The sequence below is a fragment of the Mesoplodon mirus genome, assembly GCF_964341445.2.
Source record: "Mesoplodon mirus genome assembly, chromosome: 8".
NCBI classification, from domain to species: domain Eukaryota; kingdom Metazoa; phylum Chordata; class Mammalia; order Artiodactyla; family Ziphiidae; genus Mesoplodon; species Mesoplodon mirus.
This window is the reverse complement of record NC_138984.1, coordinates 38506344-38533514: the sequence shown is the minus strand read 5'-3', so window position 1 is coordinate 38533514 and position 27171 is coordinate 38506344. Positions and strand designations below refer to the sequence as shown.

At 37.9% G+C, this 27171-nt stretch overlaps 1 protein-coding gene across 3 annotated transcripts in view; it reads left to right on the top strand.

Annotated features, from left to right (window-relative positions):
* LOC309809542 (MOB-like protein phocein) overlaps positions 1 to 27171 on the top strand; it is a 40006-nt gene that overhangs the window by 8992 nt on the left and 3843 nt on the right. The window contains exons 1-5 of one of the 3 annotated variants that reach the window (XM_082630719.1): positions 4777 to 4912; positions 8357 to 8419; positions 17655 to 17755; positions 21377 to 21419; positions 21611 to 21697. In XM_082630719.1, coding sequence (XP_082486845.1) covers positions 4853 to 4912; positions 8357 to 8419; positions 17655 to 17755; positions 21377 to 21419; positions 21611 to 21697 — 354 coding nt within the window. In that variant the 5' untranslated portion in view covers positions 4777 to 4852. Of the gene's footprint in view, positions 1 to 4776; positions 4913 to 8356; positions 8420 to 17654; positions 17756 to 21376; positions 21420 to 21610; positions 21698 to 27171 lie in introns of those variants that run through there. The other 2 variants (XM_082630722.1, XM_082630720.1) reach the window with 2 other exon arrangements.

Here is a 27171-nt window from a genome sequence, read left to right as displayed (position 1 = left end):
CTTTCTTCTTACAGATTAAGCCTAGTTCTTTAAGACATGTTAAAATTTAGCCAAACTCTTACAAAATGCTCTTTCAGTCTCATTTAGCCTGCAGACTTGACTTGGAAAAAACATCAATGGGTACTTACTTATCTGGCTTGTCATTTCAAAAGGTCGGTTTATTATAGTATTTTTAAGTAATTCATTGTTTTTGGAACATGTGTCAGGCACTGTCTTAGGCACTGGAGATACAGGGATGAATAAAATGGGGGAGGCAGAAGTAAACAACTAAAGTAATAGCATAATTTTAGATAGTGATTGCTGTCATCTAGAAAATAAAGGTAGGGACTTCCCTGGTGGTCCAGTGGCTAAGACTCTGAGCTACCAATGCAGGGGTCCAGGTTCAATCCCTGGGCAGGGAACTAGATCCCACATGCCACAACTAAGAGTTCGCATGCTGCAACTAAAGATCCTGCACACTGCAACTAAGACCCAGCGCAGCCAAATAAATGCATAAGTATTAAGAAAAAAAAAGAGAAAATAAAGGTAGAAAATGCCGTTAACTTCATGAATGACATGAGGTCCCCTGTTAAAAAGAGGAAATGATAATAGTCTGTTGTGGCTTGTCTCTTCTCCTCACATCTTCCTGAAAATTCAGGAACTACTGTATTAGTTATCTATTGCTGCATAACAAATCACCCCAAACTTAGTGGCTTAAAACAACAATAAACATCTCACACAGTATCTGTACGTCGGAAATTTGGGAGCAGCTTATTTGGGTGGTCCTAGTTTGGGGTCTTTCATGAGGCTGCCATCATCCAAAGGCTTGACTGGAGCTGGAAGTTACACTTCCAAGATGGTCACTTATGCTGGCAAGTCGATGCTTGCTTTTGGTGGGAGCTTCAGTTCCACACCATGCAGATCCCTCATAGGCTACTTGAGGGTCCTCACACATGACAGCTTTCTCACCCAGGGCAGGTGAGCTAAGAGAGCAAGGCAGAAGCCACAATGTCTTTTATCACCTAACATCAGGAGTCACACAACATCATTTTCACAGAATCTATTGGTTAAACAGGTCAGCCCTACTCAGCGTGAGAGAGAACCACACAAAGGTGTAAATACCAAGAGATAATAATCACTGGGGGCCATCTTGGTAGCTGGCTACCACAATCACTAATTGGTCAAATATTCTAGAGAGAAAAACGAAGTGCAGTGGGAGTTCAGTCTCTCACTCATTTGTAGTCAAAGTTGTCTAAGTTTGAACTTTATAAATTAAAAAAAGTTTGTCTATAACAATTTTTATAAAGAGAAATTAATTTTCAAATAATACGTTGAAAATGTATAAAGCTACATATACAACTAATTTGTTCAGCTATGAACATACATCTCCATACTTCACTGCTGCTTCACCTTTACTTGGTCCACAATGAAATCTCCTGCAACTCCACAGATAAATGCTACTTTATGGCACATTTCAACTACTTCATGCATCATTCACTGCATCAGCTTTGCTCTTAGGCTGGCTTCCTTCAAGCCAAGATGGTTGATGCAGCCTCAGATTTAACAAGGTTCAGTGGCAGAAAAAAGGGACCAACTCTTTTAGTATCTCGTCAAGATTAAGAAAACCCTTCCCTAAAATGCTCCATCAGATATCTTTTCATATCTCTTCAGGCTAAAATGGAGTCACATGCTCACCCTTTAACTAAACATTGGCTTAGGCCAATGAGGATTTATCCCGCAGCTAGAGATAGGTTTACCTTTCTCTGCTCAAATTCGGAGAGATGGATACTGAGCAAGATCAAAGTCTGTTTGCAAAGAACGTGAGTGAACGGGTATGGATAGCAAGTAGGCAACCATCAGGGGCTGCTTAACACTTAAGACATGTTGCTTTGTAGTATAGTAATTTACATATCCTCCTTTCCCATTCATTTTTAAGCTTTTTGAGGATAGATTATACATCTTATTCATGTTTCTCAGCACTTGCTCAGTGCCTTACACACAATGGGCATTCACTATTTTACTTGGATTTTAAAACTCCCCAAAGAGATGGTTTTGAACTTACTTATGATTCTTTGGATTTACAAAATATTTTCTTCTAAAACTTTAAGAGACTTCCAGGAGTCTTTACTTTTATACTTTCATACTCTATGAGGCAGAAGGAATGAACTGCTGTGCACTAGTTTCATTACCAAAAAAAAAAAAAAAACCCCAAAAAACACAACCCTTTTATCTGATATTGTTCAAAGTCTTACAGTCAACAAGCAAGAGAATTTAGATTTCTTGAATCTCAGTCCAAAGTTATTTTCATTTGTCCATACTGCCTTTAAAAAGACTACTTCTGGGCTTCCCTGGTGGCGCAGTGATTGAGAATCCGCCTGCCGATGCAGGGGACACAGGTTCGGGCCCCGGTCCAGGAAGATCCCACATGCTGCGGAGCGGCTGGGCCCGTGAGCTACGGCCGCTGAGGCTGCGCGTCCGGAGCCTGTGCTCCGCAACGGGAGAGGCCACAACAGTGAGAGGCCACCGTACCAAAAAAAAAAAAAAAAAAAAAAAAAGACTACTTCTTCTTTAACCAAAATATTCAAGTAACCCATTATTACATGTAACTGTTATGGTACTGATCATGCTTTTTCTTCTTCTTCTTCTTCCCCCATCCCCTAAATTAATTGTGGTTATAAAACTGTTTTTGCTTGGAGGTCATAATCTGCAGACTGATAGAGAAACTAAAATGTGAAGGTTATGAGCTAGAAACATTTCAACCATAAAGAAAAAGGTTCTTCCTGTGAACAAGGCCAGAATTGACATCACAATGTAACTTGATTAGACTTTTCAAAGAGATGAATACGTATTTTGTTCCTTAATTTAACACCTACTTATTCACTTTTTTTGTTCTTTTCAGATGGGCTGAAACAGTATTCCTTAAGTATTACTAAATCTGGACTTAAGAGAACATTAAGACGAGCCCCTTCAACTATAGGTAACTGATATTTACAGCTCGGGGACTACCACACAATCTAGGAAATTTTAACTGAATCCTTGGAGTAAATGAGGCGAGGTTGTCCACAGACCTAAGACTCTGCTCTCTACAGACCCACCCTTATCTCTCTTAGGGAGGCAATATTTAGGTGCCGCTTGCCTTAGATTCTCACTGTATTTAGTAAGAGAATTGGTGATTTGCACGGCTGTCTCCATTGCTAGACTCTAGGCAACTTATGGTTAAGGATGCCGCCTTTTCATACTTTTGCCTCAGTGCCAAACACGTACTGGGGCTTAATAAATACTTGTTGAATGAATAAATTTTTTGCTGTCTATGAGATAGTGATGGAATTGTCCTTGCTCTTGAAAAGTTACCAGTCTCGGGGCTTCCCTGGTGGCGCAGTGGTTAAGAATCCTCCTGCCAATGCTGGGGACACAGGTTTGAGCCCTGGTTCGGGAAGATCCCACATGCCGCAGAGCAACTAAGCCCGTGCGCCACAACTACTGAGCCTGCGCTCTAGAGCCTGCGAGCCACACCTACTGAAGCCCGAGTGCCTAAAGCCCGTGCTCCGCAACAAGAGAACACCGCAATGAGAAGCCCGCGCACCACAACAAAGAGTAGCCTCTGCTCGCTGCAACTAGAGAAAGACCGCGCACAGCAATGAAGACCAAATGCAGACCAAAAAAAAAAAAAAAAGTTACCAGTCTCTACATCTTCCCGATAGAAAGAATCTTACTCAAAGGCAAACAGACTTCCCGTTGTTAAATGCTTTTGAACAAAATTCCAAGTCATGAGTTATTCAGCTTTGCACTCACTCATTTTAACCAACCTCTCCTCCACTCCTCCCTTCCATCTTTGGAGCCTCTGCTACACCTCTCAGCATTCTCAATACACCTTTATGTGTACTTGATGGGATACCTGATGTTTTCCCCTCTTGGAAATCACCCTACTGTATATACACTGTTTACTCTTTTAACTATCTTCGCATCTGGTAACCTATGGCCTCCCTCATCCCAGATCAAAGATTTAAGGTTTCCAAGCAGGAACAAAAAAAGAGTTTGCCAATGCTACTGTGATTTCATGACTTAAGAGAACACTTAAAACTTGCAACAAAGGAAATCTGAAATCCTGTAAGATGCACAACTCCCACTGTCTATCAAGGGGCATTCATTTTCTCCTCCTGCTTCTGACTTGCAAAATTTACAAGCTAATTTTGTTTGCTTGACACACAATACCAGATGTCCACTCTATCTCAGATAATTGGCATCTGGGTCTCTCATCTACACAAACTTGTTACTGAAAAGCCCTTGGTTTTGAAGTTAGTGGATAGCGGAAATATCATTTGAAATTGGGTCGATTTCATGCAGAGTTTGTGGAATTCTCCCAGACTGCTGGCCTGTTTCCCACTTTGCACGCCTAGGCAGATTTCGGGACAGAATTACGCTTTTCTAGGTATTTGCTTGCACAAGGGTTTACTGAAACGGTCGCCATTGTGCAAGCTCTGTCCTTCCAACGTTAACCAACGTTAAAGTTAAGCCCAAGGAGATGCACCAACGCGTTACGCCGAACTTGCACATTCCCGCAGCGGCTCTCTGCGCTGGCCTGCGAACTCCCTCGTATCCACTCCCGGCCTCCGCGGGAGGGTCTCTCCCTCCCGCCACATTGCCGCCAGTGAGTCTTCGAGCGTTCCTTCTCCAGTCCCCCTCCCTCCGCCCGCCGGCCCTTTCCCAGCCTCCTCGGGTTCCTCCCAACCTTCCCCGCGCAGGCTGCGGCTGCGCCGTCAGCCGTCGCCCCTCCCCCTCTCCCGGACCGAGAGCGCCGCTCCACCCCGCCCCCCGCGCAGGCAGCCGTCCCCTACATCCGGGTACCGACTTCAGCCGCCCAGACTCTGGCACTATGGTCATGGCGGAGGGGACGGCAGTGCTGAGGCGGAACAGGCCGGGCACCAAGGCTCAGGTACTATCTCTGCACCTCTGGTGGAGGGGAGAGGGGACTCTTGGTGCCGAGCTGCGCCGCACCTGGAAGGTGGATGCCTCTGCGAGGAGGTTGGGCCGGGGCGACAGGCGGGCGGGCAGGGGCACTGGTGCCCGGCCTGCTCTTCCGGAGCCTCAGCCCCTCGGTTTGGCCGAGACGGCGGCGGCCCGCGAGGCCTGCGGAGCTCCGATTGGACGGTGGGCGTGAGGGGCGCGTGGGGGCCTCCGAGGCCCGGGGCTGGGAGCCTGTCAGCAGTGACTGCTTGTTCTCGCTTCTGCCCTGATCTCCAGTGACCAGCTTCGGGGAGGGGCGCGGCCGGCCGGGTGGAGACCCCCGGGGTTCCGTGAGGGTCGGGGCTGCCAGGGTGGGAGGGGTGTAAACAACAGCCTACCTCGTCCTACCTGGCCTGTGACGTGCCCGACTTCTGCCATCCAGCTTGTCTAGACGGATCCGGGAGTCGATAATTTACTTTATCCTCCTCCTCCTGCTGTTTGCCTTTGACCACTTCTCTCCGTAGCTGTTCTCTGGTCCAGCAAGTTTTCATCATCAGGCTGGGACTTGTTAGATGCCATTCCTTGTGAATTTCCTTGTTACTATATGTGAAGCATAGGGAATGAACTTATTATAATTTTATCACCTTTTAGTAGGGCAGTACTTGGGGTGAATTGGTGCTTGTTTCAGTATTGATTCTTGGGATTTGCCAAAGACGGGATGCTTCACATTCTTAAAAAAATCAAATAGACCTCATCTGATTAATCTGCCAGGTAAAATGCCTTGCGATTGAGTACAGACTCCAAAATCGGAAGAGATGTGTTAAAAATGTAATTTTAAAGAATAAGAGACGGAGGGGGAGGAAACCAGAAACAACCGTAGAGCTATGACAGTATGCCAGAGAATACATTTTAATATCTTGCACAGAATTTTGGAAAGGGAGTTCTTTCAAAGGGAACTTTTAGATCCAGACAGCTTCCTAGATGCATGTTACAGAAAAGGAAACTGAAGCCCAGAGATTAGACTGCATTTGCTCAAGGTTGCAGTCTCCAGATTCGATTCTTAGTTCATTAGTGACCTTTTCTTTTTAACAAGTTGCTTCTAGTACTGAATTTTAGAGTTTAGTTGGGAAGCCTTTTTTAATAGAGTCACATGTGTCATTTCTACTGGCAATTTTGTGGTCATACTACTTGGAATTTATATATTATTTATGCTTTTACTGTTTCTAAAGTTTCTTTCTTTATAAATGATCTTTTCTCAGATACCTTTAATTCTTTTTCTGTGGCAGCACTATTTCTGATTCTTTTAAGTGATCAACTTCTATGTTTTTAAATTCAGAAATGGACTTTTGTACTCACATTCTGAGAATCATCCATTTTTACTTATTCAAAAGTTCTTAATTTTGAAAGGTTAGAGAATCATAGATTTTAACTCAATATTGTAACACACCTGTTTGTTGTGTTGTTATGAGTAAGTCACCTATAAGAAAACTCCTTTGCTTTTTTTTCCAGATTGTCATAGATCAAGGTTGTTAAATAAAATGTATTAGAAAAGGTTAAGATTTAAAAAAAAAAAAGGACTACTTAAGCAGCATTCTGTCATATCCCTTGTCTACCACACTGATTTCCTTCAGTGAAAGGGATCTATTCTAAAATGATTTATTTAGAACTATAATAGAGTAGGTAGAGTATCTTCCTCCTCTTTTTTTTTTAATTGGTTAGATTGGGTTATAAGCACAAAGTTGGTTTTCAGTAAACGTTTAACTGAATTAGATGAGAATGTTCATTAGGCTGGATTTTTGGCTCCTTTTTTAAAAAAAATATTTATTTGTTTATTTATTTGGTTGTGCCAGGTGTTAGTTGTGGCAGGCAAGCTCCTTAGTTGCGGCTCGCTGGCTCCTTAGTTGTGGCATGTGAATTCTTATTACAGCATGCATGTGGGATCTAGTTCCCTGACCAGGGATTGAACCCAGGCCCCCTGCACTGGGAGCACGGAGTCTTAACCAGTGTGCCACCAGGGAAGTCCCTTGGCTCCTCTTTTAAGTGTTTAAAGTATATCACAGTTATGATGAGGCAAAGCATTTAATTTCCAATTAACTTTTTTACATCTTTTCTGTGTACCACTATATGTGTTTTCTAATATTTTAAAAACAAAATATTTTACAAACTATCTTTTCTTTTTTTTTTAAACGAAAAAATAAGCAAAGCGTATTGATAGAAACATTTTTCACTACAAATCAGAAAGGAAGAATTTAAAAACTACTCTCTGGTGATATGTAGATGATGTCTAGGAAAAGACATCCTAGAACAATTTCCAGAAAGTTGTTTTTATTTCTTGACATTTTAAAATAAAGTTCATTTTCATTCAGATAAGGCAACTATTTAAAAAAAGATATGAAATGCTTAAGACACTTAAAAAGGTATACCATACCCATCACTTACTCTCAGAACTAGGACATTACTAATATAGTTAAATCCCTCTGTATCACATTCTTCTGTCTTCTGCCCACTCCCAGCCAGTAATGGTGATTATCATTCCTTTTTCTTCCTTTATACTTTTATTATATATGCATTATATTCATAAGTATGTTTTGCACTTTCTTAAACTTTTATTCATGTGGTATCATGCACTGTATTCTGCAGTTTGCTCCAATTTTTGCTCATGGCCTTTGGAGACTTAATCCATGTCGATCGATACAGGGTTATGGATTGTTGGTTTACTACTACCTTTTCTCAGACATTTACTGAGTACCTACAATGCGTTGGACATTGTGCACCTACAAGGGATATATTTCAGCAGTCAAATGGAAAGGTTCTTAACCACTTAGGGGAACGTCTATGAACTGAACTACGTATAGAAAAATTCAGAACCAGTACAAAGTGATCTGCAGAAATATTCCCTTTGAGAGAAGGTTGTTCTGTTTAGATGACTACTTTTTGATGGAGCTCATATTTTGATTTAGAAATTTAAAACACCATTTGGAATTGGAATTATAATTTATAATGTCTGTCTTAAATAATATTTATGGAGTAGTAACTACTACTAACTCTAGCTATTCTCTTTGGGTAAAAACTGATTCAGTTTTTTACTGCCTGGAGATTTTTTTTTTTCAGTATAACATTTAGAAAAATATTTATCATAAACAAAAAAGTGATAGGCTTATCAATTAAGTAATACATGGGAGCCATATTTGAGGGATTTGTGACTGAAAAAAGTATAGCTTATAGTTCAATTAAATAAAATCTTGGTGTTCATTTAAAACATTGAATAAAATTCCTTTAACTTATTCACTAATAATCACATTGTTTACCGTATGAGGGCTTTTCTTCTCTGGTATAACTTCGGATCTTTATTAAGAATCGAAGTTAATCATAATAGTATTGCATCTTCTTTGTGACTTTGTACGTACTTTAATCATGAAATTTTTTTTTATAGGATTTCTATAATTGGCCTGATGAATCCTTTGATGAAATGGACAGTACACTAGCTGTTCAGCAGGTAATAACAATAGTTACTTTTGCAACTCTAATAACCTAAGCATTTTATTTCCTTTGGCATAGTTAAATATTCCTGTAACTTTTAGCACAAACCAGAATCCATGGAATTAATGGGATACCTGTTTGAAACTTTTATCAAACCTCATTTTAAGATGGCACATTAGGGCTTTCCTGGTGGCACAGGGGTTAAGAATCTGCCTACCAATGCAGGGGACACGGGTTCAAGCCCTGGTCCGGAAAGATCCCACATGCCACAGAGCAACTAATCCCTTGCGCCACAACTACTGAGCCTGCACTCTACAGCGCGTGAGCCACAACTACTGAAGCCCACATGCCTAGAGCCAGTGCCCCACAACACGAGAAGCCACTGCAATGAGAAGCCTGCGCACTGCATCAAAGAGTAACCCCCGCTCACTGCAACTAGAGGAAGCCTGTGCACAGCAATGAAGACCCAACACAGCCATAAATAAATAAATAAATTTATTAAAAAAAAAAAAAAAGAATGTATTGTTCGATCAGCAAATATTTAATGGGCTAGCAAAGAGATAGGCCTTGTGGAGGATACAGAAATATAAACTTGGAGCTCTATGCCTGGAAATTGGCAAAAATTAAGAGGAAAAATGTGCACATATTTTCCCCTTTAAAAGTAGAGTTTTGTCCTGATACTTCGCTGAATTTGTTTATTAGTCCTAACAATTTTTTTGTGGAATCTTGGGTTTTCTACATATGGGATTATTTCATGTGCAAACAACTAAATTTACTTCTTTTCCAGTCTGGATGCCTTTTATTTCTTTTTCTTGCCTAATTGCTCTGGCTGGAATTTGCAGTAGTATTTTGAATAGACATGGCAACAACAGGCATCCTTATCTTGTGCCTGATCTTAGCAGAAAGCTTTCAGTCTTCCACGTTGAGTATGATGTTTGCTGTAGGTTTTTCATATTTGGCCTTTATTATGTTGAGTTAGTTTCTTCTTATTTCTGGTTTGTCGAGTGTTTTTATCATAAAAAGGTGTTGAATTTTGTCAAGTGCTTTTTCTGCACCAATTGAGATAATTGTGTATTTTTTTTCCTTCATTCTATTAACATGGTGTATTATATTGATCAATTTTTGTATGTTGAACCATCCTTGCATTCTAGGAATAAATCCCATTTGATCATGGTGTATAATTTTAATTTGCTGCTGGATTTGGTTTGCTAGGATTTTTGCATCAGTGTTCATAAGGGATATTGGTTTCTAGTTTTCTTAGAGTATCTTTGTCTGGCTTTGGTATTAAGAATGCTGCTCTAGTGGAGTTAGGAAGTATGCCCTTCTCTTCAACTTTTTGGAAGAGTTTGAGAAGGATTGATGTTAGTTCTTTAAATATTTAGTAAAATTCACCAGTGAAGCCGTCAGGTCCAGGGCTTTTCTTTGGTTGCACAACATTGTGAATGCAAGTAAGCCACAGAACCGTACACTTAAAAATGGTTAAAATGACTAACCTTTCCACATTGAATGGTTTTGGTACCCTTGTCAAAAATCATTGGACTGTATATGTGAGGGTTTATTTCTAGTTCCTCTATTCAGTTCCATTGGTTTATATGTGTATCCTTATGTCAATACCACACTGTTTTGTTGTTGTTGTTTTTTGGCCGCACAGCGTGGGGGAATCTTAGTTCCCCAAACCAGGAATTGAAACCGTGCCCCCTGCAGTGGAAGCTTAGAGTCCTAACCACTGGACCACCAGCGAATTCCCAGTACCACACTATATCGACTTCTATAGCTTTGTAGTAAGTCTTGAAATTGGTAGGCCTGCATCCTCCAACTTATGTTTTCTTCTTTTTTTTTATTTAATTTATTGATTTTTGGCTGCGTTGGGTCTTTGTTGTTGCGCGTGGGCTTTCTCTAGATGCGGTGAGTGGGGACTACTCTTCCTTGCAGTGCACAGGCTTCTCATTGCAGTGGCTTCTCTTCTTGCAGAGCACAGGCTCTAGGTGCGCAGGCTTCGGTAGTTGTGGCTCCCTGGTTCTAGAGTGCAGGCTCAGTAGTTGTGGAGCACAGACTTAGTTGCTCCATGACATTTGGGATCTTCCCGGACCAGGGATTGAACCCTTGTCCCCTGCATTGGCAGGCCAATTCTCAACCACTGCGCCACCAGGGAAGCCCCCAACTATGTTTTCTTTTCAAGATTATTTTGGCTATTTGGTGCCCCTTGCGATTACATATAAATGTGAGAATCAGCTTTTTCATTTCTACAAAAAAGACTTGAAATTTTGATAGAGATTGCACAGAATCTATAGATTGCTTTAGGTTATGCAAATTTTGAAGTTTTCAGTATGCAAGTATTTAATCTCCTGATTTAAACTTATTCCTAGGTATTTTATTCTTTCAGATACTGTTGTAGATGGAGTTGCTTTCTTTTTTTTCTAATTTTTATTATCTTTTTTTTTTTTTGCGGGACACAGGCCTCTCACTGTTGTGGTCTCTCCCGTTGCGGAGCACAGGCTCCGGACGCGCAGGCCCAGCGGCCATGGCCCACGGGCCCAGCCACTCCGCGGCATGCGGGATCCTCCCAGACCGGGGCACAAACCCGCGTCCCCTGCGTCGGCAGGTGGACTCTCAACCACTGCGCCACCAGGGAAGCCCTATTATCATTTTTTATTGAAGTAGAGTTGATTTACAATGTTTCAGGTGTACAGCGAGGTAATTTAGTTATATATAGATGTAGATATATCAATATATAGGAGTTCCTTTCTTAATTTTCTTTTTCAATTGTTCAGTGAAGGTGTATAGAAACAGAACTGATTTTTGTATTTTGATCTTGTATCCTGCTACTTCACTGAATTCATTTCTTAGCTTTATGAGCTTTCCTGTGGATTCTTTGGGATTTCTCTATATAGGATCATGTCATCTGTGCCTTTTACTCATTTATTTACTGTCTAATTGTTCTCGCTGGAATTTAAGTACAGTATTGAATAGCAGTGGTGAAAACAAGCATCCTTGTCTCATTTATGGCTTTTTTTTTTGGGGGGGGGGGCCGTGCTGTGTGGCTTGCAGGATCTTAGTTCCCCGACCAAGGATTGAACCCAGGCCGTTGGCAGTGAAAGCACAGAGTCCTAACCATTGGACCATCAGAGAATTCCCTTATTTCTGATTTTAGAGGGAAACCTTTCAGTCTTTCACCATTGAGTATGAGTAACATCATACCTGTGGGTTTTTCAAAATGCCCTTCATCATATTGAGGAAGTTCTCTCATATACCTAGTTTTCTGTGTTTTTGTCGTGAAGGGTGTTGGATTTTGTCAGATGACTTCTCTGCATTAATTGAGATGCTTGTGTGTTTTTTCCTCTGTATATTAATGTAGTGTATTACATTGGTTTTTTTTTTTTTTAATGTTGAACTACCTTTCATTCCTTGCAGCTTTCTTTTGATTCATGTTTGTATGGTATATATTTTTCTCCATCCTTTTACTTTTAGCCTACTTATATCATTATATTTGAAGTAAGTTTCTTATAAACAGTATAGTTGGGTCATATTTCTTTGTTCTTTCTGACAATCCTTGTCTTTTAACTGGTATATTTAGGCCATTTAATGTGAATATGGTTATTGATAGATATGTTTAGATTTAGAATTACCATTTTATTACTTGTTTTTAGTTTCCTCTTTTTTTTCTGTTTCCTTTTTCTGTCTTTTTAAGGGTTATTTGAGCATTTTTAGTATTCTATTTTAATTTATTCTAACTTTGATTGTATCTCATATAGTTTTTTTGATGATTGCTCTAGAGATTACTAAGTTCATGCTTAACTTTTCAGTCTATTTAGAGTCAATATTTTACTGCTTCAATTGAAATGTAGAAACTATCATCATTTGGACCATTTTACTCTCCTCCTTTATGCTTTAGTTATCTATATTACATCTACATACATTGAAAACCCCACCAGACAATATTATATTTTTTGCTTTCATCTGCCAAACATATTTTAAAGATCAAGAGAAGAATGGTCTAATATATGTTTATACCCAGATATTAATATAATTGCTGTTGCTCCTGGTAGTCTAAGTTTCTTTCTGGTATTATTTTTTTCCTTCTAACTGAAGAACTTCTTTAGCAGTTCTTTTAGAGCCATCTGCTGACTAGGAATTCTCCTTAGCTTCCTTTTTTTTTTAATTTAATTTTATTTATTTTTTTATACAGCAGCTTCTTATTAGTTATCTGATTTATACATATTATTGTTATATGTCAGTCCCAATCTCACAATTCATCCCACCACAATGACCCCACCTGCCACTTTCCCACCTTGGTGTCCATACGTTTGTTCTCTGCATCTGTGTCTCTGTTTCTGCCCTGCATACTGGTTCATCTGTACCATTTTTCTAGGTTCCACATATATGCGTTAATATACGACATTTGTTTTTCTCTTTCTGACTTACTTCACTCTGTATGACAGTCTCTAGATCCAGCCACATCTCTACAAATGACCAAATTTCATTCCCTTTTATGGCTGAGTAATACTCCATTGTATATATGTACCACATCTTCTTTATCCATTCATCTGTTGATGGGCATTGAGGTTCCTTCCATGACCTAGCTATTGTAAATAGTGCTGCAGTGAACATTGGGGTGCATGTGTCTTTGAATTATGGTTTTCTCTGGGTGCATGCCCAGTAGTGGGATTGTTGGATCATATGATAATTCTGTTTTTAGTTTTTTAAGGAACCTGCATACTGTTCTCCATAGTGGCTGTATCAATTTACATTCCCACCAGCAGTGCAAGAGGGTTCTCTTTTCTCCACACCCTCTGCAGCATTTATTGTTTGTCAATTTTCTGATGATGCCCATTCTAACTGGTGTGAGGTGATGCCTCATTGTAGTTTTGATTTGTATTTCTCTAATGATTAGTGATTTTGAGCAGCTTTTCATGTGCTTCTTGGCCATCTGTATGTCTTTTTTGGAGAAATGTCTATTTAGGTCTTCTGCCCATTTTTTGATTGGGTTGTTTGTTTTTTTAATGTTGAGGTGCATGAGCTGTTTATATATTTTGGAGATTAATCCTTTGTCCATTGATTCATTTGCAAATATTTTCCCCCCTTCTGAGGGTTGTCTTTTTGTCTTGTTTGTAGTTTCCTTTGCTTTGCAAAAGCTTTCAAGTTTCATTATCTTTCTTTTTTTTTTTTTTTTGTCTCATTTGTTTTTGTTTTTACTTCCATTACTCTAGGAGGTGGATCAAAAAAGATCTTGCTGTGATTTATGTCAGTGTTCTTCCTATGTTTTCCTCTAAGAGTTTTATAGTGTCCGGTCTTGCATTTAGGTTTCTAATCCATTTTGATTTTATTTCTGTGTCTGGTGTTAGGGAGTGTTCTACTTTCATTCTTTTACATGTAGCCATCCAGTTTTCCCAGCACCACTTTTTTTTTTTTTTTTTTTTGTGGTACGCGGGCCTCTCCTGTTGCGGAGCACAGGCTCTGGACGCGCAGGCTCAGCAGCCACGGCTCATGGGCCCAGCCGCTCTGTGGCATGTGGGATCTTCCCAGTCTGGGGCACGAACCCGTGTCCCCTGCATCGGCAGGCGGACTCTCAACCACTGCGCCACCAGGGAAGCCCACCCCCTTTTTTTTTTTCACTTATTGAAGAGACTGTCTTTTCTCCATTGTATATCCTTGCCTCCTTTGTCATAGATTAGTTGACCGTAGGGGTGTGGGTTTATCTCTGGGCTTTCAATCCTGTTCCATTGATCTATATTTCTGTTTTTGTGCCAGTATCATATTGTCTTGATTGCTGTAGCTTTGTAGTATAGTCTGAAGTCACGGAGTCTGATACATCCAGCTTGGTTTTTTTCTCTCAAGACCACTTTGGCTATTTGGGATCTTTTGTGTCTCCATACCAATTTTAAGATTTTATGTTCTAGCTCTGTAAAAACTGCCACTGGTAATTTGATAGGGATTGCATTGAATCTGTAGATTGCTTTGTGTAGTATAGTCATTTTCACAATATTGATTCTTCCAATCCAAGAACATGGTATATCTCTTTGTCTGTTTGTGTCATCTTTGATTTCTTTCATCAGTGTCTTACAGTTTTCTGAGTACAGGTCTTTTACCTCCTTACGTAGGTTTATCCCTACATATTGTATTCTTTTTGTTGCAATGGTGAATGGGATTGTTGCCTTAATTTCTCTTTCTGATATTTCATTGTTAGTGTATAGGAATGTAAGAGATTTCTGTGCATTAATTTTGTATCCTGCAACTTTACCAAATTCATTGATTAGCTCTAGTAGTTTTCTGGTGGCATCTTTAGGATTCTCTATGTATAATATCATGTGATCAGCAAACAGTGACAGTTTTATTTCTTCTTTTCCAGCTTGTATTTCTTTTATTTCTTTTTCTTCTCTGATTGCCATGGCTTGGACTTCAAAAACTGTGTTGAATAATAGTGGCAAGGGTGGACATCCTTGTCTTGTTCCTGATCTTAGAGGAAATGCTTTCAATTTTTCACCATTGAGAATGGCATTTGCTGTGGGTTTGTCGTATATGGCCTTTATTATGTTGAGGTATGTTCAGTCTATGCCCACTTTCTGAAGAGTTTTTATCATAAATGGGTGTTGAATTTTATCAAAAGCTTTTTCTGCATCTACTGAGATGATCATATGGTTTTTATTCTTCATGGTGTATCACAGTAATTGATTTACGTATATTGAAGAATCCTTGCATCCCTGGGATAAATCCCACTCATGGTGTATGATCATTTTTAAGTGTTGTTGGATTCTGTTTGCTAGTATTTAGTTGAGGATTTTTGCATCTATATTCATCAGTGATACTGGTCTGTAATTTTCTTTTTTTGTAGTATCTTTGTCTGGTTTTGGTATCAGGGTGATGGTGGCCTCATAGAATGAGTTTGGGAGTTTTCCTTCCTCTGCAATTTTTTGGAAGAGTTTGGGAAGGATGGGTGTTAGCTCTTCTCTAAATGTTTGATAGAGTTCACCTGTGAAGCCATCTGGTCCTGGACTTTTGTTTGTTGGCAGAGTTTTAAGCACAGTTTCAATTTCATTACTTGTGATTGGTCTGTGTATATTTTCTGTTTCTTCCTGGTTCAGTCTTGGAAGATTATACCTTTCTAAGAATTTGTCCGTTCCTTCCAGGTTCTCCATTTTATTGGCATAGAGTTGCTTGTAGTAGTCTCTTAGGATGCTTTGTATTTCTATGGTGTCTGTTGTAACTTGTCCTTTTTCATTTTTAATTTTATTGATTTGAGTCCTCTCCCTCTTTTTCTTGATGAGTCTTGCTAAAGGTTTATCAATTTTGTTTATCTTCTCAAAGAACCAGTTTTTAGTTTTATTGATCTTTGCTATTGTTTTCTTTGTTTCTATTTCATTTATTTCTACTCTGATCTTTGTGATTTCTTTCCTTCTACTAACTTTGGGTTTTGTTCTTCTTTCTCCAGTTGCTTTAGGTTTAAGTTTAGATTGTTTATTTGAGATTTTTCTTGTTTCTTGAGGTAGGCTTGTATAGCTATAAACTTCCCTCTTAGAACTGCTTTTGCTGCATCCCATAGGTTTTGGATTGTCGTGTTTTCATTGTAATTTGTCTCTAGGTATTTTCTGATTTCCTCTTTGATTTCTTCAGTGATCTCTTAGTTATTTAGTAACATATTGTTTAGCCTCCATGTGTTGAGTTTTTTACGTTTTTTTCCCTGTAATTGATTTCTAATCTCATAGCGTTGTGGTCAGAAAAGATGCTTGATATGATTTCAGTTTTCTTAAATTTACCGAGGCTTGATTTGTGACTCAAGATGTGATCTGTCCTGGAGAATGTTCTGTGTGCACTTGAGAAGAAAATGTAATCTGCTGTTTTTGGATGGAATGTCCTATAAGTATCAGTTAAATCTGGTGCATTGTATCACTTAAAGCTTGTGTTTCCTTATTAATTTCCTGTTTGCATGATCTGTCCATTGGTGTAAGTGAGGTGTTAAAGTTCCCCACTATTATTGTTTTACTGTCAATTTCCTTTTTTATAGCTGTTAGCAGTTGCCTTATATATTGAGGTGCTCCTATGTTGGGTGCATATATGTTTATAACTGTTATATCTTCTTCTTCAGTTGATCCTTTGATCATTATGTAGTGTCCTTGTCTTTTGTAACATTCTTTATTTTGAAGTCTATTTTATGTTATATGAGTATTGCTATTGCAACTTTTTTTGATTTCTATTTGCATGGAATATCTTTTTCCATCCCTTCCCTTTCAGTGTGTATGTGTCCCTAGGTCTGAAGTGGGTCTCTTGTAGACAGCCTATATATGGGTCTTGTTTTTGTATCCATTCAACGAGCCTGTGTCTTTTGGTTGGAGCATATAATCCATTCATGTTTAAGGTAATTATCGATATGTATGTCCCTGTACCATTTTCTTAATTGTTATGGGTTTGTTTTTGTAGGTCCTTTTCTTCTCTTGCGCTTCCCACTTAGAGAAGTTCCATTAGTATTTGTTGTAGAGCTGGTTTGGTGGTGCTGAATTCTCTTAGCTTTTGCTTGTCTGTAAAGCTTTTCATTTCTCCATCGAATCTGAATGAGATCCTTGCTGGGTAGAGTAATCTTGGTTGTAGTTTCTTCCCTTTCATCACTTTAAATATATCATTTAAATACATGTAAGCTTCTGGATGGGGGGTACTGGTGGTGGGTAGAGTTGGTTGTTGCTCTGGTGGGCAGAGCTCAGTAAACCTCCGTAGTTTTCTTTCATCTGAAAATATCTTTATCTTCATTCCTGAAGGGTATTTTTGCTAGATACAGAGGTTGACAGTTCTTTTTCTTTCAGCACTTTAAACGTGTTCTGCCATTTCCTCCTGTCGTCTATGTTTTCTGGTGAGAAAGCTGCACTCATTTGAATCCTTATTCTATAGGTCATGTGTCTCTTTTTTCGCTGGATTCATTACACACACACACACACACTCACCCCCAGTGGCTTCTTTATCTTTAGTTTTTGTCAGTTTGATTACCTCTGGGCATGGATTTCTTTGGATTTTCTTGTTTGGTGTTTACTTTGCTTTTTCTTATTGTGGTAAAAAATATATAACAAAATTTATCATTTTTGCCATTTTTAAGTGTATGATTCTGTGGCATTAAGTACATTCACATTGTTGTGCAACCATTACCACCTCTATCTCCAGAACTTTTTCATCTTCCCCAACTGAAACTCTGTACCCATTAAACAATAGTAAGTCTCATAAGATTTACCATGTAGTATATTTTAATTAACTAAAAAATTCTTTGTTTGTAGTATATTCAACAGAACATAAGAGCAGATTGTTCCAATATTGACAAAATTCTTGAACCACCTGAAGGCCAAGATGAAGGTGTATGGAAGTATGAACATTTAAGGTAGGTCTTTATTATGTATCAAAATAGTAATAGTACTCCTAGTAGTACAAAATAACCTTTAATATTAATGATGATTACGAATCATAAATTAAATTAGTTAACTACAGACCAAAAAGCAAAATTCTAAAGCTTTTATGTTTTCAAGTTATAAAGTTTTCAACGTTGTTATTTTCTCATTGTTTTCTATATTTATGGATTTGGGCCTTATTATCTTTTTACATGGTTTTCCTTAATCACATCATTTAATCACAGATGCATTATTTCCATGTACCTACTCATTTCTACTACCTACTACTTACCTACTTTATTTCTCTCTAGAGGTCCTAGTCTAGACTTGGTAGCTGATGAGTTACCTGGTAACTAGTGTGAACTTCCAGTCTTTCGTTTGGTAAATGGAGATTAATTATAATCCTGAAGTAAGGAGTTTTAGAGCTTTTCATAATATCCTTTGAGTGAGAAAATTGATTTATAATGAATCATGAGTTAACTTTAGAAGCAGTTGTATTCTGAAGCTACTAGGTTATTTCTTGAAGTTATAAACTTTCCATTGTAAATGGGAGCTAGGATGAGTTGATACATTAAAAATAGAGGATGCTGCATGAGATATGTGTTCATCAGAGTTTGTTACTTTGAGTTGATTTTTAGATAATAAGGTGGGGTAGAGATATGACTTTTCCTGAATAAATTAGACCATATTTCCTGTGATGAGTGCCTCAATTTGTAGACAAGGTACTTTTTCTGTTGTTTTGTTTTGATGCTATAGGCTTGTCTAGATATTGTTAAGACAGTGTCTTGTCATAACCGTTCAGCAGTTTCAGGATGCTGAGACTTCTTTGTAATCTGCCATTTTCTTGGGCAAGTCAATTGACTACTTGATTGAGTTTTTTTTTTTTTTAATACATCTCGATGCATGATATTTGAAAGCATGAGTATGTAGATGTTATGCCATTCTTATAAATATAGAGAACACTTTAGTATAATATATCCTCTGTCTTTTTTTAATCAGCTTTGAAAATAACTACTTCCTTACCTATGGGATTAATGATGAAAATAAGCAAGCATGTTTTTTTCACTGTAAGCATAATTCCTAAAAAGTGAGGATTCATTTTAATTTATAAGGTTTTTATTTCAGATCTAAGAAAAACCTTTTCCTCCCTGTTTAACTTAGACCATGAAATATGCATTATACAAAACTTGTAAAATCTTTCTTATTCATATTCCATTTGTCCTGGTGCTATTGTTAACTACTTTTGGGATTTTTTGATATTAACCACTTTTTTTGTTTTGTATAATTTATGTTTTATATATGACATATATATTCTTTTGTCTCTTTATTATAGTGTATACAGTTTTTAAAATTTTTATTTATTTATTTATTTTTATTTTTTGGCTGCGTTGGGTCTTCGTTGCTGCGCGCGGGCTTTCTCTAGTTACGGCGAGTGGGAGCTACTCTTCATTGCCATGGGTGCTCATTGTGGTGGCTTCTCTTGTTGCAGAGCAAAGGATCTAGGTGCTCAGGCTTCAGTAGTTACAGCATGTGGGCTCAGTAGTTGTGGCTCACGGGCTTAGTTACTCCGCGGCATGTGGGATTTTCCTGGACCAGGGCTCAAACCTGTGTCCCCTGCATTGGCAGGCGGGTTCTTAACCACTGCACCACCAGGGAAGCCCATAGTGTATACATCTTTATAGTTGAGCAAGAAGAGTTTTAAAAGCAGCTTGATTTCTTTTTGCATGTGCTTAGTGTTACTGATTTGAGGCTTAATACTAGCTGTTACTGATTAATGCAGTTGATTATATTATGATGTTAATGAGAATTGAATCATGACCTCAGTCAAATCTCCCACTACTCCCTACTGAATATTTGTAATTAGGAAAAGATGCCCCTTCCTCTGAGCGGCTGCAATCCCATGCTAGTATGCATGGCTTAGTGACTAGAGTGTAGACTAGATTTCAGCTCTGGCTTGTCTTTTCAGCTGCATAACTATGTGTGTTAGTCCTATACTGAATTAACTTGAAGCTGTTAGGTTTGCACTGTTTGCCACAGATTGTACCTATAGCACTGACAAGTCAGTTAGCTTAATTTTCCTGTTGGCCATAAGTAGGTTGGACTAGATGAGAAACTTGTTTATCACCACTTGTCTTTATTACCACTTAGTAGAAAACAACTCAGAAGCACATAACATGCAACTTACAGATATGGGGCAGTAGAGGACTATGTGGTGATTCAGAAATAGTGTTATTTGTATAATCTAAGAACAGCATTATTATTAGGCATCTGGAAAGGAAGTACAGTTATAGACAACTGAAAATTTGACCCTTGTTTTTTAATTTGCTTTCTTCTATTTTAATGTATGTTATAAATAAATAAATAAATAAATAAATATAGTTTTTCTTTCACGTATGTGCAGTGTTTTGGGTTTTTTGTTTTTCTTTTGGAACTTTTTTTTATCTTCTAATTATAGGTTTTAGCCTTGCATATTTGCGGAACCAAAGTGTATTCATTTGTTTGATGGGGAAACATAGCGATTAATTTGATAGATTTTTAGAGGGAACACATTCAGTACTTTGACAACATAAAATATCTTTATGACATAAAGGATTAATTGTCTTTTCATATCAAATAGCAAATCTGTCTAAAAATGATCTAAATGTCATGTAATTTGCTCCATTTTTCATTTATTCAAAAATATTTTTTGAGCACTTAAGTATTGTAAGAACAATCCAAGCATTGTTCTAGGCTTTATAATTCTCAGTTTGACAATTTTAGAGGGAAAGTACATCATGAAAAAATGCCCAAGATCTATTAAGTGACAAAAAAGCAAGTTATGAAATTGTGTATGATATGATTCCAATATATTTTAATCTATCCAGAGGAAATCAGATTTGCATGTAAACAGTAACTATCTTTCGGGAAGAGGTCATGGAAGTACGGAGGACTTTCCTGTTTTACATTTTGTATTTGGTCCTGTTTGGAGTTTTTAGAAGGAGCATGTGGTTTGTAATCAGAATAAAACCTGTATAATATATAGGAATATAAAACGTCTAGTCTTTCTTCTGATTATCTGTATACAGATATGTACACACACATGAATTTTTACATAACTGGAATCTTACTGTGAATATAAGTATATATCCTTTGTATGTTTATGTAATACCAACATTTCACTACTCTCTAATTGCTAATCATTTATAATGTTTCAAAGAAATTTTTTATGTATATAGTTTCAGTGAACATCTTTGTACATATGTCTACATGGCAGTTCTGATTATTTCATTAGAATAGATTCTTAGGAGAATGACTTAGTTAAAAAATATACACTTTGTAAGGGTCTTGGTAAATATTTTCAAAGTATTTCTCAGAAAAATTGTACCAATTTCCAGTGTGTAACAGTAATCAACTCACTGAACTCTGATATTGAACATTATTGTTAGGGTTGTTAGTCTTGGGTTTTGTTTACTAATGTGTATATCTTTGTAAGGAATGTGCCATGTAAGTTCAGGTGGTATTGATAATGATGATGAGGGAGGAAGGATGGTACTGATGGGATTCTGTTTTTACAATTAATATTCTAAAAATAATATGGAGGATAAGACTTTTCATTTATATATTTACATTTTTAGGCAATTCTGTCTTGAGCTAAATGGACTTGCTGTCAAACTTCAGGTAATATTTTCTTTAAGTTAAAGCTATAATTGAAAGTTCTGATTTTTTTTCTGTTTTTGTAAATTAATGTGCTTACAAAGACTTACCCAAATTTTTAATTTATTCTAGAATTTTACATGAAATGTAGCAACTCAAATGATAAACTTTTTCATTATTATTTTACATATTAATAAATGTAACTATTTTAACAGAGTGAATGTCATCCAGATACATGCACTCAGATGACAGCAACTGAACAATGGATTTTTCTTTGTGCAGCTCATAAAACACCAAAAGAGGTGAGAATTTATGAAATAGAATGACTAATAAAATCATCATAACCTTAATCTCTTTAAGATAGTGGTAGACAAATTTTTTGAGTTTGTAGGTCACTGTTTATTTTGCCCTTTGGTTTAGAGTTCTTTGCTGCAAGGTCATTGGTACAGTGCTACTTTAGGGTTTCTTGTGATTAGTATCTTTTTAAAAATTTTCAATTGAAATTATCATTGACCTACACTGTGTTAGTTTCAGGTGTATGACATAGTGATTTGATATTTCTGTACATTGCAAAATGATCACCGTGATAAGTTTAGTTACCATCTGTCACCATACAAAATTATTACAATATTATTGAGAGTATTCTTCATATTGTACATTTCATCTGTGTGACTCATTCATTTTGTAACTGGAAGTTTATACCTTTTAATCTTCCTTAACCTATTTCACTCCTCCTACCTTCCCTCTGGCAACCACCTTTGTTCTCTATGTCTATGACTCTGCTTCTGTTTTGTTGTTTGTTCATTTGTTTTGTTTTTTAGATTCCACGTGTAAGTGAAATCATATGGTATTTGTCTTTCTCTGACTTATTTCACTTAGCTTAATAGCTTCTAGGTCCATCCATATTGTCACAAATGGCAAAATTTCATTCTTTTTTATGCCAGTGTGTATACATACCACATATTCCTTATCTTTTCATCTAATCAGTGGACACTTAAGTTGCTTCCATATCTTGGCTACTGTAAATAATGCTGCAGTGAACATGGGGGTGCATATATCTGTTTGAATTAGTGTTTTTGTTTTCTTTGGAAAAGTACCCAGGAGTGAATTACTGGCTCATATGGCAGTTCCATTTTTAATGTTTTGAGGAACTGCCATCCTGTTTTCTATAGTGGTATCAATTTACATTCCCTCCAACAATGCGTGAGGGTTCCCATTTCTCCTCATCAGTACTTATTTGTTGTCTTTTTTTTTTAAGTCTTTTTTTTTAACTTTTTATTTTATATTGGAGTATAGCCAATTGTGTCTTTTTTAAAAATTTTATTTATTTATTTATTTATTTATTTTATATTTGGCTGCGTTGGGTCTTCATTGCTATGTGCGGGCTTTCTTTAGTTGTGGGTTGTGGTGCGTGGACCTCTCATTGTGGTGGCTTCTCTTGTTGTGGAGCACAGGCTCTAGGGCACACGGGCTTCAGTAGTTGCGGCACACGGGCTCAGTAGTTGCGGCTCGCAGGCTCTAGAGCACAGGCTCAGTAGTTGTGGTGCACAGGTTTAGTTGCTCCGCGGCATGTGGGATGTTCCCCGACCAGGGCTCGAACCTGTGTCTCCTGCATTGGCAGGCGGATTCTTAACCACTGAGCCACCAGGGAAGCCCGTGTCTTTTTGACAATAGTCATTTTTTAAAAAAATTATTTATTTTATTTATTTATTTTTGGCTGCGTTGGGTCTTCCTTGCTGCGTGCAGGCTTTCTCTAGTTGCAGCAAGTGGGGGCTACTCTTCGTTGCAGTGTGTGGGCTTCTCATTGTGGTGGTTTCTCTTGTTGCAGAGCGTGGGCTCTAGGCACACAGACTTCAGTAGTTGTGGCACATGGGCTCTGTAGTTACGGCTCATGGGCTCCAGAGTGCAGGCTCAGTAGTTGTGGAGCACGGGCTTAGTTGATCCGCGGCATGCGGGATCTTCCCAGACCGGGGCTGGAACCCATGTCCCCTGCGTTGGCAGGTGGATTCTTAACCACTGCGCCACCAGGGAAGCCTGATTATAGTCTTTTTAAAAATATTTATTTACTTATTTATTTTTTGGCTGCATCAGGTCTTAGTTGCGGCAAGTAGGATCATTCGTTGTGGCACACGGGCTCTTTGTTGCTGTGTGCAGGCTTCTCTCTAGTTGTGGTGCACAGGCTCCAGAGTGCATAGGCTCAGTAGTTGCGGCATGCAGGCTCTCTAGTTGTGGCATGCGGGCTCCAGAGCGCACAAACTCTGTAGTTGTAGCGGGTTTAGTTGCTGCACGGCATATGGGATCTTAGTTCCCCAACCAGGGATTGAACCGGCATCCCCTGCATTGCAAGATGGATTCTCAACCACTGGACCACCAAGGAAGTCCCCAATAATAGTCTTTTTGGCAAGTGTGAGTTGATATCTCATTGTGGTTTGATTTGCATTTCCCTGATTAGTGATGTTGAGCATCTTTTCCTGTGTCTGTTGGCTGTCTGTATGTCTTCTTTGGGAAAATGTCTATTCAGATCTTCTGCCCATTTTTTAATCTGATTGTCAAAGAGTGTATTGCCTATGTTTTCTTCTAGGAGTTTTATGGTTTCCCACCTCACATTTAAGTCTTAAATACAGTTTGAGTTTAGTTTTGTATATGGTGTGAGAAAGTAATCCAGTTTGACTCTTTTGCATGTAGCTGTCCAGTTTTCCCAGCACCATTTATTGAAGAGGCTCTCTTTTCCCCATTATGTATTGCCTCTTTTGTAATAGATAATTGACCATGTAAGTGTGGGCTCTCTATTCTGTTCCATTGATCTTTATGTCTATTTTTGTGCCAGTACCATACTGTTTTGATTACTGTAGCTTTGTAATATAGATTCAAATCAGGGCATGTGATATCTCCAGCTTTGTTGTTCTTTCTTAAATCGTTTTAGCTATTTGGGGTCTTTTGTGTTTCTATACAAATTTTAAAATTATTTGTTTTAGTTCTGTGAAAAATGCCATAGGTATTTTGATAAGGATTACATTGAATATGTAGATTGCTTTTGGTAGTACAGTCATTTTAACAGTAATAATTCTTATAATCCATGAACACAGTGTACCTTTCCATTTGTTTGTATAGTATCATTTTTCATAATTGGACAATTGAATGGGCTAGAACTTATGATTCACTGGCTATGACAGAATAACACCTGTCATATGGTGTGTAATGGATGAGATGCACCAGTTCAGATTTTTGGTTTAGTCTTAATTTCTTTTGATAGGAATAACTGTTGGTGATTACTAGTTGATTCTTAGGCTGTCAAATAGAAATGTTACTTTTGAACTTTATAGGTCAATATTTTTTCTCTACATTTCATTAATATTTCTTACTACTTATTTGAAAGCTACTATAATGATTTTCCTCTCCATAATTGGTCTTACCTTGAAAAACTTATTCATGTTATTTTCTCCATTTTTAGTTTTTGTCAAGGTGAGAGTATAGGAAGTAGCAATTTTTAGAGAACATTTTTTGTTTTAAATAATTCCTTCATGTTATCTAACACCTAGTACACATTCAGTTTTCCTTAGTTGTCTCAAAAGTGTCGTTTACAACTGGTTTGTTTAAACTATGCATTGCATTTCCCTTGATCTGCATTCCCTTTTAATCTGTAGTAATTAGTTTTTGCTTGACATTGACTCATTGAAAATAGTTAAGTTAGGCCTGTGCTGTAGGACTATAGACCTTTAAGTGATCATTATATTGACAGACCTCTAAGGCTTAAAGACAGGTAATTCCCTAGTTGGAAAATCAATATTTTATGTTCTTTTGTTTGAAAAGGCAAATTCTCCAAAATAAGAGGTATCTGATACCTGTCTAAGCTAATAGTACTTATTTTTTAAGACTGACTTCACTCATGGTGTTACTTTTTTTGAGTTAATAAATTGAAGCAGTGTTAAGGTTGTGTATCATTCTACATCTGGGAAAATCATAGCAGTTTCATTGATAATTCACTGAAATTGGCTACATAGTATAGTAAATGATGTGATAATTCCAATTAGGAAACTGAATCCAAAAAGCTAGTTTCATTTTGGCAAATAGTAAAGATGCATTATTCTCACTTTATTTATTTTTTAATAAATTTATTTATTTATTTTTGGCTGTGTTGGGTCTTCGTTGCTGTGCGTGGGCTTTTCTCTAGTTGCAGCGAGCAGGGGCTCCCCTTCATTGCAGTGCACGGGCTTCTCATTGCGGTGGCTTCTCTTGTTGTGGATCATGGGCTGTAGGCACGTGGGCTTCAGTAGTTGTGGCACTTGGGCTTAGTTGCTCCACGGCATGTGGGATCTTCCCGGACCTGGGCTCGAACCCGTGTCTCCTGCATTGGCAGGCGGATTCTTAACCACTGCGCCACCAGGGAAGTCCCTAGAAATTTTTAAATTAAATGTGTAGCTCGCATTATATTTCCATGCTGACTTAAAGGTTGTAAAAGTGTCCCATGGTACACCCAAATGACCAGTATGAATGAGAAACACAGTGACTTGGGATATTTGTTTTTGACCAAGTCATCTGTAATCATATACATGGAGAAAGATACTTTTTTCAGTAAATACTGCTCATGTTCCTATTTTAGGCAGTGAGTCTACTAGCTATAAATTCCTGTGGATGTATAGTTAGAAAAATACTTTTTTTTTGATTTAGATAATCTTTATGTATTTGCCATGTACTATACTAAGCCATATTTAGTAGTTACAGCATTTTTAAACACCAGTTTCATTCTCAACAGTTGAAAAATACTCTAATTACTAGGTAGAACTAGAGTCATTTTTATTTCTTTCTCTAGTTTATTTTTTCCTTCTTCATTCCCTGGTTCATTCTCAGTCTTCCTTTCTTTTGATGCTTCTCCCTCTCTGCCCTCAGAAGAAATGAATGAGGAGAATTACTTGACAGTTTTATTTTTCCTTTAATAGGTTTGCTGATTTGCCATGAGACAAATAGGTTTCATTGTTTCTGATAAATGAAATAGGGTAAGACAGGTTTATTAAAATATAAAGGAACTTCAGATTTCATATTAAATTGCAAAGGAAGAAAAATTTTGAGAGAGCTGATAGATTGGTAACAGGGTACCAGCAACATTATAAGGCATGCTTTTTAAGATGTAAGGAGGCAGTGATCTCTGGAGACATTTGTGAAGTGAAAGAGGCTGCTGGGCCACTTGGTAAAGTATAAATCAGTGGACTAGGAATCCGTGTATCTGGGTTATGGTTTTTAAGTCCTTCCTAGCTGTATCATCTTGCATAAGTCATTGACCAATAGTCAAGGGTAGTCCCTGTTGCTGTGCATCATTCTTCAGGGGTTCTCCCTGTCATGCTTCAGAGTTGGGATATTTGCATGCTTGCTTACACTTGAATCTCTGTCGTTACAACAGAGTCAGCCTCCTCTTAGACAGCATGCCTAAAAAGCAGACTTTCCTAAGTTGGACTGCTTGTTTTTTGAAGTATTCCTTATCTTTGCCTATAGACTTTTAAGATCTGGCGAGAAACCTGTGCATATTCTGCAAACTGATCAGCCTCAGTTTCCTCATATGTAAAGCCAGAGGGTTAGATTAGATAATCAGGTGTTCTTCCCAGCTCTGAGCATTGTTTTCTTCTAGGTACAATATTGAGAGTGAGAAATTGGGGGACTGATTCACTTATTTTCTAGAAGCCAGGTATTATAGTTGAAAGGGATAATAAAGCCTTATTTATTGACATAACATTGAATTTTACAGTCATTCTGATACTGTAAGGAACTTTTTCTTAGACTATGC